Raw genomic sequence first — 14,878 nt, forward strand, 5'->3', positions numbered from 1 at the left:
ACTGCGTCCTCGCTGTTGCTGCTGTTGTTGGTCATGATTGCATTCTTTCTGCATCAAGAATGAATAGCGCAATAGTGATGTTTTTGAACAACGTTGATAAAGTGAATGAAGTTGTAGAGACTGGGATTGTTGTGAATGATTCCCTTACTCCAGTCATGCCTTTGGTACAACCGGCGAAAAGAATAGTATTGTCAAATGTCCCGCCGTTTATTAAAAATGAAGTGATTGAAAGGGAATTGTCCAGACACGGAAAGGTTGTGTCAAAAATGAAGAAAATCCCACTCGGTTGTAAATCTCCACAGCTGAAGCACGTTGTATCTTTTCGGAGGCAGGTGCACATGATCTTAAATAACCAGAATGAAGAGTTTAATTTGGCCATGAAGTTTAAGATTGACGATTTTCTTTATGTTATTTTTGCTACGTCAGATTCAATGAAGTGTTTTGGTTGTGGACAAGAGGGTCACGTGATACGCGTGTGCCCTGAGAAAAACGCAGATCAGAATCACAATACGAGCGACACGCATAATACAGATCATGCACAAACTAGCGATACAGTTTCTTGTGTTGACAAAAGTGGAAGTGAGGATTCTGAAAGCAATAAAGATAAGAGTGTGGCCTCAAATGAAACTGTGCATGAAGGTATTTCTGAGGTTAGTGAGCAGGTCATAGAGTCTGCTGTGGATGATGTTGACATGACAGATGATCAGAGTATTTTCAAAACACCGACATTAAAAAGGAAAACTAAGACTAAAGATAAAGAAAACAGGGCTAGTAAGAAAGCCACTGGAGCAGCTGTTGTTGATATAAGCGAGGTGGACTCAGAGTCCAGTAATGTTGAGGACTGTTATGGATCTTCTGTTATGGACAGTGATTGTGAATCATCAGACTCGGTTAGCTCAGCTTCACAGAAGCGAGCTGGCCGCAGTGCTTACGTTTTGGATAAAGTAAAAAAATTTCTACAGGCCACGAAAGGCATGAAAGGTGTAAATGTAGAGGATTACTTCCCAGATCGTGAGCTGTTTATAGATTCTACCAGGGCTTTAATGAAGGAGGGTGGAGCTTTCACTGAACAAGAAGTTTTTAGGCTGAAGAAAATTGTCCAGAAGTTAAAGCTAAAATTATTAAATGATGAATTCGAACCAGTCTAGCTTCTCTTCTGTTTTTTTTGAGATGTTTGTTACTGGTCTGCTCAATTTACCTTTTTATGAGTAGGATACGATTGGGCACTCTTAACTTAAATGGTGCACGGGACAGCAAGAAAAGAGCAATGCTTTATGAATTGATTAAACAAAAGAAAATTGATGTAATGCTAGTTCAGGAAACTCATAGCGATGCTTTGAATGAGAATGAATGGTTAATGGAATGGGGTGGGTCGATTATTTTAAGCCACAAAAATCACTGTAGTGGTGGTTTAGCTGTACTTTTTAATAAAAACTTTATACCAGTTTCATATGAGACAGAACATGTTGTTGAGGGACATTTAATGAAAGTAACAGCAAAGTTTGAAAAAATGGTTTTAGTTTTTATAAACGTGTATGCTCCTGTTGTTGGTCCTGAAAGGGTTGTTCTTTTTGATAAATTAAGTAATATTTTGTCAAACTGTAAAGAGGAAGAGTTCATATTTGTTGGAGGAGACTATAATTGTACGGCAAATGATGGAATGGATAGGAACCATAAAGAGCCACATCTAGCTTCCCAACATGCTATGAGAAAGCTTATAGAAGAGCATGATTTGTGTGATATATGGAGAACTTTATATAAAGGACAAAGGCAGTACACATGGGTGCAAACAAGACAAAATGCTATTTCCATGGCTAGACTGGATAGGTTCTATTGTTTTAAATACCATTTTAATGTCATTAAGAAATGTGAGATTCTGCCTAGTGGGTTTTCTGATCACAGCCTAGTAGTCTGCAGTGTTTTTATTAGTAATATAAGGTCTAAGAGTGCCTATTGGCATTTTAACACCTCTTTGTTACAAGACAGTTTTTTTAAGGATGTTTTTATATTTTTTTGGGAACAGTTTAGATCCAGGAAAAAAGAGTTTTCTTCCCTACAACAATGGTGGGATCATGGGAAAAAAGAGATACAGCAACTGTGTCGTCAGTACACTCTCAACGTTTCCAAGGACATTTCCCAATCAATGAAAGCCTTAGAGATTGAAATAGTGGAACTTCAGAATTTGGTAGAGTCCACAGGAAATCGAGGACATATTGAGCTCCTCAAAGTTAAAAAAAGAACTCTGGATAACCTGTTGGGTATCAGAGCACAGGGAGCTTTGATCCGCTCGCGCTTTCAGAGTGCGGTAGAGATGGATGGCCCAACTAAATTTTTTTTCGGCCTGGAAAAAAAGAATGGTCAAAGCAGACTTATACATTCTTTATACTCATTGGAGGGTGCAGAAATGGTGGAGCCCAAGGAAATTAGAAAAAGAGCTGTTTTATTTTATTCTGAGCTTTATAAAAGTGAACGTACAGAGGAAGGTGAGCTGGACAGCTCTTTTTATATGGGTTTGCCTAAAGTTCCAGATGAGATCAATTCTTGGCTTGAGAGGCCGCTATCAGCATTTGAACTGCATGTTGCTCTGCGGAGCATGGATTGCGGTAAGGCCCCAGGAATTGATGGTTTACCAATTGAGTTTTATCAAACGTTTTGGTCAGTGCTGGGGGGTGATTTGCTGTCTGTGCTCAATGATAGTCTGGCTGGAGGGTTGCTACCTTTGAGCTGCAGGAGGGCGGTCATTACCCTGCTACCCAAAAAAGGTGACTTAAAAGAAATAAAGAACTGGCGCCCTGTTTCACTTTTGTGCTCTGATTTAAAGCTCTTTTCTAAAGTTTTGGCCATTAGGTTGAAAGAGGTAGTTGGGCACGTTATTCATCATGATCAAACTTACTGTGTGCCTAACAGGTCTATTCATGATAATGTTTATCTAATTCGGGATATTTTGGACGTCTCTAGGCTATTGGACATAGACACTGGTCTCATTTCTCTAGACCAGGAAAAGGCATTTGACCGGGTTGAACACAGCTATCTCTGGCGTACGCTGGAGGAGTTCGGGTTCAGCTCTGGTTTTATTGCTATGATTAGGGTTTTGTACCGAGATGTTGAGAGTGTACTGAAAATTAATGGTGGTCTTACTGCTCCTTTTCAAATCAACAGGGGTATTAGACAAGGCTGTGCACTTTCAGGGATGTTGTATGCTCTTGCCATTGAACCGTTACTTGTTAAGATCAGAGAGAGCATTGAAGGTTGGACCATACCTTGCTCTGGAGCCAATTGTAAGGTATCTGCATATGCAGACGATATTATTGTTTTGGTTAAAGGGCAAAATGATGTTGACCTTCTTAAAGACATTTTAAACAGGTTTGGTACAATTTCCTCAGCCAAAGTTAATTGGTCCAAAAGTGAAGCCATAGTGAGTGGTAAATGGTCTCATGGTCTTCCTAAATTACCAGGTGGTTTGTCCTGGAAGAGAGATGGGTTAAAGTATTTAGGAGTATATGTTGGCAATGACTCAATGATAAGCAAAAATTGGGAAGGAGTTTTAGAAAAACTAAAGGGGCGATTGGACAAATGGAAATGGCTTTTGCCAAAAATTTCTTTTAGAGGGAGGGTTATAATAATTAATAACCTGGTCGCTTCACTTTTGTGGCATCGTTTGGCCTGCATTGACCCTCCAAATGGACTTTTGAGTAAAATTCAAGCCAGTATGGTGGACTTTTTTTGGAGTACTTTTCACTGGATTCCGCAGAGCATACTTTTTTTACCCAGAGATGAAGGAGGACAAGGACTTATCCATTTGCCCAGCAGGGGGGCAGCCTTTCGACTTCTGTTTATTCAAAGGTATCTTACAGGACCTAAGGATCTAGTCTGGAGAAAAGTGGCTGATGTTATCTTTAATCAAGCTGGCAGACTGGGATTGAACTCTGGTTTGTTTCTGATGGACTCAAGTAAGCTGCAGTGCAACGGACTGACTCCTTTTTATAAGGGACTTTTTAAAGTGTGGGACTTGTTCGAAAAGAGGAGGCTGGAGCCGACGTCCTCGTTGTACTGGCTTCTGGAGGAACCGCTTATAAATGGAGCCCGGTTTGATGTTACTTGTGAAGTTACACCTGGACTGATTCATTGTTTAATTTCCACTAAGACTTTAAAACTGCACCAGTTGTTGGATGTTGCTGGTTCTGGCTTGAATGATGCTCAGTCCATGGCCTCACATCTAGGTGTGCATTCAGTACGGCATGTTAGAAAAGTTCTGGATTTTTTTAAAAAGAAATTTGCAGAGGTAGAAAACAAATTGTTATTTGATTATTATAATGGGGAACTGGTTCCTAATAGTACAGATCCCTTTCCAAATATTTCTCTTAGTCCCAATCTCAAAGGACTGTCTGGACCCTTTCTGAGCCTGAGGGGACTAGAAGGTTTAAGTTTGCAGGATATTCAGAGTAAAGTTTTGTATACATGTCTTGTAAAAGTTTTAAATAAAGCTAAATTAAAAGAGCGCAGTGATACAGTGTGGAGAGAGAAATTGGGAATGAATGATGGAGATAAACCTGTTTGGAGAGTTTTATACAAACCACCAATTGAAAAACGTACAGGTGATATTCAGTGGAGAGTTTTACACGGCGCAGTTGCTGTAAATGCATTTGTGAGTTTAATTAATCCCAATGTATCAAGTGATTGTCCTTTTTGTACAATGAGGGAGACCATTTTTCATTGTTTTTTAGAATGTTCAAGACTGCGTGATATGTTTTGTTTTCTGGATGTTCTTTTCATGAATTTTGGGGAGACATTTTCTTCTAAGATTTGGATTCTTGGACCCAAATATAGTGTGGCGCAAAGAGTAAAAAGTCAATTGTTGAATTTTTTAATTGGGCAAGCCAAACTTGCTGTTTATTTAACTAGGAAAAACAAAATAGAAGGTAGAGAAGGACAATGTGTGGTTACTGTATTTAAAAATATGGTAAAAGCAAGGGTTTTGTTTGATTTCAAGTTCTATAAACTGATGAATGACTTAGAAAGTTTTTTGCCCAAATGGTGTTTTAACGGAGTTATTTGTACAGTCGATGATGAAATGTTGGTCTTTACTATCATGTTACAATAAGTCTTGCTTTTTTGTGTCTGTGTTTTTTTAATTTATTTTCTGGATAATGTGATGTTTTGCTGATGTTGTAGTGTTATAAATAAAGTGTGTTGAAAACTCAAAAAAAAAAACTCTCTCTCTCTCTCTCTCTCTCTCTCTCTCTCTCTCTCTCTCTCTCTCCTCTCCGCTCAGGGTTTGCGTGTGAGATGCCGTGCCGGTCGGTGGAGTTGGGGGAGCTGTTGGTGGAGGTCCGGGCTCTAAGGGCCCAGCTGGAGCACAGTGTAATGGAGAACAGTGCTCTACGGGCTCAACTGCAGAAGCAGCTGGATCATTCGGGCCCGTCTCCCATCATTCCGGCCAGCCCGCTGCTCTACCGCCGACAGCTTCTCCACGGTGATTTCACTTCAGCAGGGCTGGCATGTGCCAGAAATATTGAGCATTATCTTTAAAAAACAGTTTGTAGCGGCTATCTTTGTAAAGAACCATTTTGCCAATAGCATTGCGTGTGAATGGACGTGCTGCTTTGTGTGTTTTGTATTAACCTCTCGCCATGTTCCTCAGACCCGTCTCCTTCTCCTCCTGTCAGAGATGTGGGTCCGTTTCCAGCCGGGGCTCTGTACTTGCCGTACTCAGAGGTGGAGGACACTAACGGTGTGTGTGTGTGTGTGTGTGTGCTAAACTGGATGAATAGCAGGCTTTATTGAGAACCTGAGCTTGTTTGTCTTTCTCAAGTTTGATCAGTTCTGTCAGCAGTCACAGATAAACCTTCCATGAACCTGCTGAAGCTCTTCTGGCGGAGAACTAGATATTAAAGGGTAACTTCAGTGATTTAGCATTAGGCTTTGTATCAGTAGAAACCCGGTAGTATATTCAAATGATGGTACTTTCCCCCATCCCCCTGAGATGAGAGAATTATGCATTTTATTTCTGGAAAAAATCCTCTGATGACGTAAATATCGTCATTTTGTGTCATCTGAGGATTGTTTGTCCAGAGGCTAGAGACTACAGCCACTAGATGGAGCTGTTCCACATGTTATCATCCGCCCATAGAGGAGAGATCTCACACACTGAATGAGACACAGAAGGCCGCACAGACATTCATAACGGTGCGGTGCAGAGCAAAGTGAGAGTTTCAACTTTTCAATGAATTCCTGTGATAGTTTAGCTTCCATATGCGATCAGAAAACGTGCCAGACTGGAGCTTAATGTTCCCTCAGCTCAGCTCTTCATGAGGAATGAAATCTGACTCTGCTGCGTCTCGTTCGGCTCACTCATACTTTATTGAAAACACACGTTCAGTTTTTAACTGTAGTGTTTATTCTCTAACTGAACGAAACGATTGTATTACTATGAAGATGAAAACGACGGTGTACGGAGTGGCCTCGTTAGGCAGCGAAGCAGTGCATTCTGGGAGTTGTTGTCTTTCATCCACATGAGACAAAAATACATTTTCTGTCTTTTCTCAGTCTAGAAGGCACCAAATTCAAAAATTATTTCACATTTCTACTGCATAAATGACTCAGTTTAAACACAAAGCTTAAAGGGTTAGTTCACCCAAAAATGAAAATTCTGTCATTAATTACTTACCCTCATGTCGTTCGACACCCGTCAGACCTCCGTTCATCTTCAGAACAGAAATTAAGATATTTCAGTTGAAATCTGATGCTCTGAAAGTCCTCCATTGGCTCAGTGGCACCGTTCACTCTCAAGACCCTTAAAAGGTACTAAAGACGTCGATACAAAGTCCATCTCACTACAGTGGTTCTACAATAACTTTATGAATCGGCGACAATAGTTTTTGTGCGCAAAAAAACCCTAAATAACGACTTACATAGTGAGGACGATTTCAAAACAAAGACATCATGAAGCTTCGAAGCGTTATGAATCACTGAGCCGAATGAAGATTCGGATCGCGTGTCAAACCGTCAAACTGCTGAAATTTGGCGATTCAAACCGCTGAATCGACTCACTGATTCATAACGCTTCGAAGCTTCATGATGCTTTGTTTTGAAATCGTCATCACTATGTAAGTCGTTATTTAGGGGTTTTTTTGCGCACAAAAACCATTGTCGCCGATTCATAAAGTTATTGTAGAGCCGCTGTAGTGAGATGGACTTTGTATCGACGTCTTTAGTGCCTTTTAAGGGTCTTGAGAGTGAACGGTGCCACTGAGCCAATGGAGGACTTTCAGAGCCATCAGATTTCAACTAAAATATCTTAATTTCTGTTCCGAAGATGGACGGAGGTCTGACGGGTGTCGAACGACATGAGGGTAAGTAATTAATGACAGAATTTTCATTTTTGGGTGAACTAACCCTTTAATGCTAAATCCCTGAAGTCACCCTTTAATGGTTTAGCTGGACTAGTGTTCAACTGATGAGAAGACCTAAGACCTGTGTTCACCTCAGACTCTCTGGAGCCTCATGCCGATCTGGAAGGAGAAGCACCGGACGGCTCGTTCTCCAGCCCTAACGGACGGCACGCGGTCGGCCACGTGGATGATTACGGTGCGCTGCAGCAGCAGGTGATGGAGGGCCGGGCGCTGGTGCAGCGGATGGAGGCGGCGCTGCAGGCGTCTCTCAACACGGCTCTGCTGGAGAAGGTGATGCTGACTAATCCAAGTGCTTTTGCAAATGGCAGACTCTCATATGTTTCTTTCTTACAGGCTCTGGACTACAACACCGTGAAGACGCTGCTCTCCGACACGAAGACCCTGCACCAGATTCTGGACGAGGCCGTCTCGCTGCTCAAGATGTTCTGGCGGGCGGCATTACCGAGCAGCGATGGGCCCGTCCATCTCATTCAGAGGGTTAGAACATCAACACAGTTTGGTCAACATTTATTGATCCCTAAAGCATGAAAGGCAACATAACTGAGCATGATGCTGATTTCCTCTCAGGAGCAGTCCATGCGTGAGGAGATCCAGCTGCTGCGCTTGCGGATCGCCGAGCAGGAGGAGGTTCTGCAGGGAACCATCCAGCGTTTGCGCAGCACCAGCCGAACCAAAGAGAGCATGGAGACCTTCATCGTCAACCAGCGTGAGTCCAACCAAAATCTTATATCATGATATACACCAATCAGGCATAACATTATGAGCACCTGAAGGTGAGCTGGGGTGTCTGGCACCAAGACGTCCTGTAAGTTGTGAGGTGGAGCCTCCATGGATCGGACTTGTTTGTTCAGCTCATCCCACAGATGAGATTGAGATCTGGGGAATCTGGAGGTCGAGTCAATGCCTCAAACTCGTTGTTGTGCTCCTCAAAGCATTCCTGAAGCATTTGTGCTTTGTGGCGGCGCATTATCTGCTGAAAGAGCCACAGCCACAGGGAAAACTGTTTCCATGAAAGGCTGTACATGGGCTCAACAATGCTGAGGTAGGTGAGACGTGTCAAAGTCACATCCACATGATGGAGGACCCAAGGTTTCCCAGCAGAACATTGCCCAAAGCATCACTGCCTCCGCTGTCACGCCTTCTTCCCATAGTGCACCTGGGGCCATGTGTTCCCCAGGTAAGCCACACACACACACCCGGCCATCCACTGATGTAGAAGAACACGTGATCATCAGACCAGGCCGGCTTCTTCCATTTCTCCGTGGTCCAGTTCTGATGCTCACGGGCCACTGTTGGTGCTTTGGGCGGGGTCAGGGGTCAGCATGGGCACCCTGACTGGTAATACTCCTCAAACTGAGACGCTCTGTGTATTCTGAGCCCTTTCTATCAGAACCAGCATTAACTTCTGGAGCAGTTTGAGCTCCAGTAGCTCGTCTGTTTGATCGGACCACACGGGCATCAATGAGCCTCGGCCACCCATGACCCTGTGGCCGGTTCTCCACTGGTCCTTCATGACCCTGTGGCCGGTTCTCCACTGGTCCTCCATGACCCTGTGGCCGGTTCTCCTCTGGTCCTTCATGACCCTGTGGCCGGTTCTCCACTGGTCCTTCATGACCCTGTGGCCGGTTCTCCACTGGTCCTTCATGACCCTGTGGCCGGTTCTCCACTGGTCCTTCATGACCCTGTGGCCGGTTCTCCTCTGGTCCTTCATGACCCTGTGGCCGGTTCTCCACTGGTCCTCCATGACCCTGTGGCCGGTTCTCCACTGGTCCTTCATGACCCTGTGGCCGGTTCTCCACTGGTCCTTCATGACCCTGTGGCCGGTTCTCCACTGGTCCTTCATGACCCTGTGGCCGGTTCTCCACTGGTCCTTCATGACCCTGTGGCCGGTTCTCCACTGGTCCTTCATGACCCTGTGGCCGGTTCTCCACTGGTCCTTCATGACCCTGTGGCCGGTTCTCCACTGGTCCTCCATGACCCTGTGGCCGGTTCTCCACTGGTCCTTCATGACCCTGTGGCCGGTTCTCCTCTGGTCCTTCATGACCCTGTGGCCGGTTCTCCACTGGTCCTCCATGACCCTGTGGCCGGTTCTCCACTGGTCCTTCATGACCCTGTGGCCGGTTCTCCACTGGTCCTTCATGACCCTGTGGCCGGTTCTCCACTGGTCCTTCATGACCCTGTGGCCGGTTCTCCACTGGTCCTTCATGACCCTGTGGCCGGTTCTCCACTGGTCCTTCATGACCCTGTGGCCGGTTCTCCACTGGTCCTTCATGACCCTGTGGCCGGTTCTCCCCTGGTCCTCCATGACCCTGTGGCCGGTTCTCCACTGGTCCTTCATGACCCTGTGGCCGGTTCTCCACTGGTACTTCATGACCCTGTGGCCGGTTCTCCACTGGTCCTTCATGACCCTCTGGCCGGTTCTCCAGTGGTCCTTCATGACCCTGTGGCCGGTTCTCCACTGGTCCTCCATGACCCTGTGGCCGGTTCTCCACTGGTCCCCCATGACCCTGTGGCCGGTTCTCCACTGGTCCTCCATGACCCTGTGGCCGGTTCTCCTCTGGTCCTTCATGACCCTGTGGCCGGTTCTCCACTGGTCCTTCATGACCCTGTGGCCGGTTCTCCTCTGGTCCTTCATGACCCTGTGGCCGGTTCTCCACTGGTCCTCCATGACCCTGTGGCCGGTTCTCCACTGGTCCTTCATGACCCTGTGGCCGGTTCTCCACTGGTCCTTCATGACCCTGTGGCCGGTTCTCCACTGGTCCTTCATGACCCTGTGGCCGGTTCTCCACTGGTCCCCCATGACCCTGTGGCCGGTTCTCCACTGGTCCTCCATGACCCTGTGGCCGGTTCTCCTCTGGTCCTTCATGACCCTGTGGCCGGTTCTCCACTGGTCCTTCATGACCCTGTGGCCGGTTCTCCACTGGTCCCCCATGACCCTGTGGCCGGTTCTCCACTGGTCCCCCATGACCCTGTGGCCGGTTCTCCACTGGTCCCCCATGACCCTGTGGCCGGTTCTCCACTGGTCCTCCATGACCCTGTGGCCGGTTCTCCACTGGTCCTTCATGACCCTGTGGCTGGTTCTCCACTGGTACTTCATGACCCTGTGGCCGGTTCTCCACTGGTCCTTCATGACCCTGTGGCCGGTTCTCCACTGGTCCTTCCTCTGAGCATTTTTTGACTCGCTCAAATCCTTACGCTTGCCCATTTTTCCTGCTTCTAACACATCAACTCTGAGGACAACATATTCACTTGCTGCCTAATATATCCCTACCACTAACAGAGATCATCAGTGGTCATAATGTTATGCCTGATCGTTGTATATTGTCATTATGAAATAAAATGACTCGTACCATGATGCAAGTATATTTTGCTAGAAATATTTATACAAATTCTCGTTGCCAATTTTGACGAATGGAAACAATAGAGCAAAGATACAGATGAAATAAACATTGCTTAAGAATTCAGGTAATATAATAATAAAATAAAACATCATCTTTACTGCACGAATGAAATATATACAGAGATCTAGTAAAGTTTAGTTACAAGCAGTGAATGATTTTCCCCTGATGTTTGAAAACTCAAACGCTGAATGCTCGCCAAAGTGTACATTTTTATATATTTCTGTGTGTTTAACGCGACGTCCAAAAGTATACTTTCCTTTTCTACAGAGAAAACAGCACAAGCTCTATAACGACTCTATAATGATTCTATCATGATTCTATAATGACTCTATAATGATTCTATAATGATTCTAGCATGAATGCCCGTGATGCTTTAGTGTGATGATTGATCAGAGCTTTAACATCACGTCTGTCTTCCAGTGTCCCGCACTCGAGATGTGCTGAAGAAAGCCCGAGCGAATCTAGAGGTGAGTTTGGGTTAGTTGTGTTTTCGGTGCTGTTTGTCTAGTGTTTGTCCCTCATCCTGAATCTCCACCTCCTTCTGTCTCTCCTCCATTTCTCCGAGTGTTTCCAGAAGAATGAGCTCAGGATTTCCTCTCTAAGCTCCTCCTCTTCCTCCCTTTGCCATGGTAACGGTCAGTTTTGTGCCGTGTGCATGTCCGCTCGTGCCATCAGTCGTGTTGCATCATGGGTTAGGGTCACATGTTACTCGTGATGATGTCAGTCACACACACACATTTACAGACCGAACTCAGTGATAAAAGCGGAGACTTTGTTTCATATCAGATGTATCAAAGCTTATTGTGATTATTGGATGTCAGAGCTACAAATACAGTGACGTTTTGTTCATCAGATGTAAACAGATCTCGGTTCATCAAAATGAAGATTAAATATGAGAAATCAATATTGTCATTACAGTCCTAGCGTCTCAATGCTTACCTGTTGTAGTTTAGCCATGTCATGTCATGAAGAAACAGTCAAAACACACCATCAGAAAAACACTAATTAACGACTGTGTTCCAGTGAATGATTTCGGCCCTCTAAAACATGTGACCCTTGACCTCAGCACCAGTCCTGCGTCTCACGGGTAAATCTGTGCCAGTATTCAACTATACATCATGTGGGTCAAAATGATCAATTTTTCTTTTATGCCAAAAATCATCAGGATATTAAGATCATGTTCCATGAAGATATTGTGTAAAGTTCCTACTGTAAATATACTCTCACCTAAAGGATTATTAGGAACACACACTAATACTGTGTTTGACCCTTTGGCCTTCAGAACTGCCTTAATTCTACGTGGCATTGACTCAACAAGCTGCTGAAAGCATTCTTTAGAAATGTTGGCCATATTGATAGGAGAGCATCTTGCAGTTGATGGAGATTTGTGGGATGCACATCCAGGGCACGAAGCTCCCGTTCCACCACATCCCAAAGATGCTCTATTGGGTTGAGATCTGGAGACTGTGGCGGCCATTTTAGTCCAGTGAACTCATTGTCATGTTCAAGAAACCAGTTTGAAATGATTGGAGCTTTGTGACGGTGCATTATCCTGCTGGAAGTAGCCATCAGAGGATGGGGACATGGTGCTCATAAAGGGATGGACATGGGCAGAAACAATGCTCAGGTAGGCCGTGGCATTTAAACCATGCCCAATTGGCACTAAGGGGCCTAAAGTGTGCCAAGAAAACATCCCCCACACCATTACACCACCACCACCAGCCTGCACAGTGGGAACAAGGCATGATGGATCCATGTTCTCATTCTGTTTATGCCAAATTCCGACTCTACCATCTGAATGTCTCAACAGAAATCCAGACTCATCAGACCAGGCAACATTTTTCCAGTCTTCAACTGTCCAATTTTGGTGAGCTGGTGCAAATTGTCGCCTCTTTTTCCTCTTTGTAGTGGAGATGAGTGGTACCCGGTGGGGTCTTCTGCTGTTGTAGCCCATCCGCCTCAAGGTTGTGTGTGTTGTGGCTTCACAAATGCTTTGCTGCAGACCTCGGTTGTAACGAGTGGTTATTTCAGTCAAAGTTGCTCTTCTATCAGCTTGAATCAGTCGGCCCATGACCTCTGATCTCTAGCATCAACAAGGCATTTTCTCCCACAGGACTGCCGCATACTGGATGCTTTTCCCTTTTCACACCATTCTTTGTAAACCCTAGAAATGGTTGTGTGTGAAAATCCCAGTAACTGAGCAGATTGTGAAATACTCAGACCGGCCCGTCTGGCACCAACAACCATGCCACGCTCAAAATAGCTTAAATCTCCTTTCTTTCCCATTCCGACATTCAGTGTGGAGTTCAGGAGATTGTCTTGACCAGGACCACACCCCTAAATGCACTGAAGACACTGCCCTGTGATTGGTTGATTAGATAATTGCATTAATGAGAAATTGAACAGGTGTTCCTAATAATCCTTTAGGGGAGTGTATCATAAATGTATTATTAGTAGTAATAGGTATTGCTAAGGACTTTAAAGGAGATTTTCTCAATATTTTGATTTTTTTGCACCCTCAGATTCCAGAGTTTCAAATATTGTCCTATCCCGACAAAACAAATCGACCCTTATGACTGGTTTTGTTCTCCAGGGTCACAAATATCCATTCATCCATAAATATTATTTACAAATGTATGTTCAAACTGCGTGTGTGTGAGTGTGTGACCCTGATGTTATTCTGATAATCATCTCGACTGATTCTCCAGTGATTTAGGATCTTTCTCTCTGTTCTCCAGGTAAAGCCTCCGCAGGCTCTTCTGCTCGGGTTCGCATGACCCCTGCGTGCCCTCAGATCACCATGGAAACAGCCGATCTGCAGCCGCCCAACTTTCTTCAGCTCACCGCCTCCCGTTAAACCAGCAACACTGCGAACTCGCCCGCCTTACCCGCCTTTGACCTCTTTCCTTTAACAGTGGGCGGCGAAAATCCACATGCCTATTGATCAGTGTTTATCTCCCGCCGCGAGACACACACACTCTTTACTGTGTGAGACACACACACTCTTTACTGTGTGAGATAGAAACTGCCACTGAATTCCCTGGAGCAGCTCAGGGATTTGGGCAATAAGACTGAATAACGCACGTCAGCTGAAGCATGTGTTCACTCGTATAATGAGCGCTGGCAGTATTATTATGATGCCACTGACTGACATGAGTTTAGTATTTGCATGAAGGAGGTCAGTTAAAAATAAAACGCCTGTATTTCTGAGGCGAGGCTCACCAAACACGCCAAAGTTTGCATGGTTCCCTCATGTCTGTGTGTGAAGTATGAGCTTAGAAAGGACACATAGAAAGTTGAGACTTCCTGCAATTGAGAAAAATAAGACCTGTGCAAATATGATCAACGACAGTGGAAGATTTCTGAACTAGAGATTGCAAACTTTGGCAGAGGATTGGTGGGACCAGAGCTGATGATGTCACGATCCCGCAGCCAATCACAGCGCAGCTGTTTCTTTACCGCTCTTAGATTTGTGCTGTATAATTTCTTTCAGAGCTGTACATAATCTCTGCCGTCGTGTTTTAATTTTGCAGTGTGGGTAAATATAGTCAACACTTGCTATAGATCTTCAGAAGATGTGATGATGTGTGACATCATATAGATGCATTTACTGTGTACATTACACCGGTTTATAAACTGTAGAAGTTGCCTAAAGTATTGCAGAGTTGCCTTGCCTCTAATCTCCTGATAGGATGAACACATAAGCTTGTCAGTGAATGTTGCTTTGCCTTGAAACAGCCAAGCCGAATCTCCTCCAGAGAAGTGCAATATCAGTCTTTAATGGTTTACTATTGATGAGATGCTGTCAGCAACCAAAGCCAGAGGAGAAGAATCAGCAGCCCATGTGTATCGTGTGTGTGTTTAGTGCTTGAAGGCTCATCTGTTGCCATAGTTACTGATGTGATGATGTAACAAAGGATTGCCGACGCGAGAGCCAATCAAACTCTGCGTCTGAAGCTGCTGAACATGTGCCATGAATTATGAAAGCTGCTTTTGGAATTTAAACATCAATAAATAATAGAAATGCGTTCATGTTCATTTTTCTTGCAAATGTTCTATACATTT

At 44.6% G+C, this 14,878-nt stretch overlaps 1 protein-coding gene across 1 annotated transcript in view; it reads left to right on the top strand.

Annotated features, from left to right (window-relative positions):
* LOC307128613 (myomegalin-like) overlaps positions 1-14,840 on the top strand; it is a gene marked incomplete at its 5' end in the record, with an annotated part of 97,389 nt that extends 82,549 nt beyond the window's left edge. Inside the window, 8 exons of the mRNA XM_079820527.1 lie at positions 5,273-5,473; positions 5,642-5,731; positions 7,489-7,682; positions 7,746-7,889; positions 7,980-8,118; positions 11,234-11,280; positions 11,388-11,448; positions 13,552-14,840. Of these exons, the coding sequence (XP_079676653.1) occupies positions 5,273-5,473; positions 5,642-5,731; positions 7,489-7,682; positions 7,746-7,889; positions 7,980-8,118; positions 11,234-11,280; positions 11,388-11,448; positions 13,552-13,670 (995 nt within the window). The 3' untranslated portion in view covers positions 13,671-14,840. The remainder of the gene's footprint in view (positions 1-5,272; positions 5,474-5,641; positions 5,732-7,488; positions 7,683-7,745; positions 7,890-7,979; positions 8,119-11,233; positions 11,281-11,387; positions 11,449-13,551) is intronic.
* Positions 14,841-14,878: the final 38 nt, after the last annotated feature.

Source organism: Gobio gobio (assembly GCF_949357685.1).
Source record: "Gobio gobio genome assembly, chromosome: 6".
Classification (NCBI taxonomy): domain Eukaryota; kingdom Metazoa; phylum Chordata; class Actinopteri; order Cypriniformes; family Gobionidae; genus Gobio; species Gobio gobio.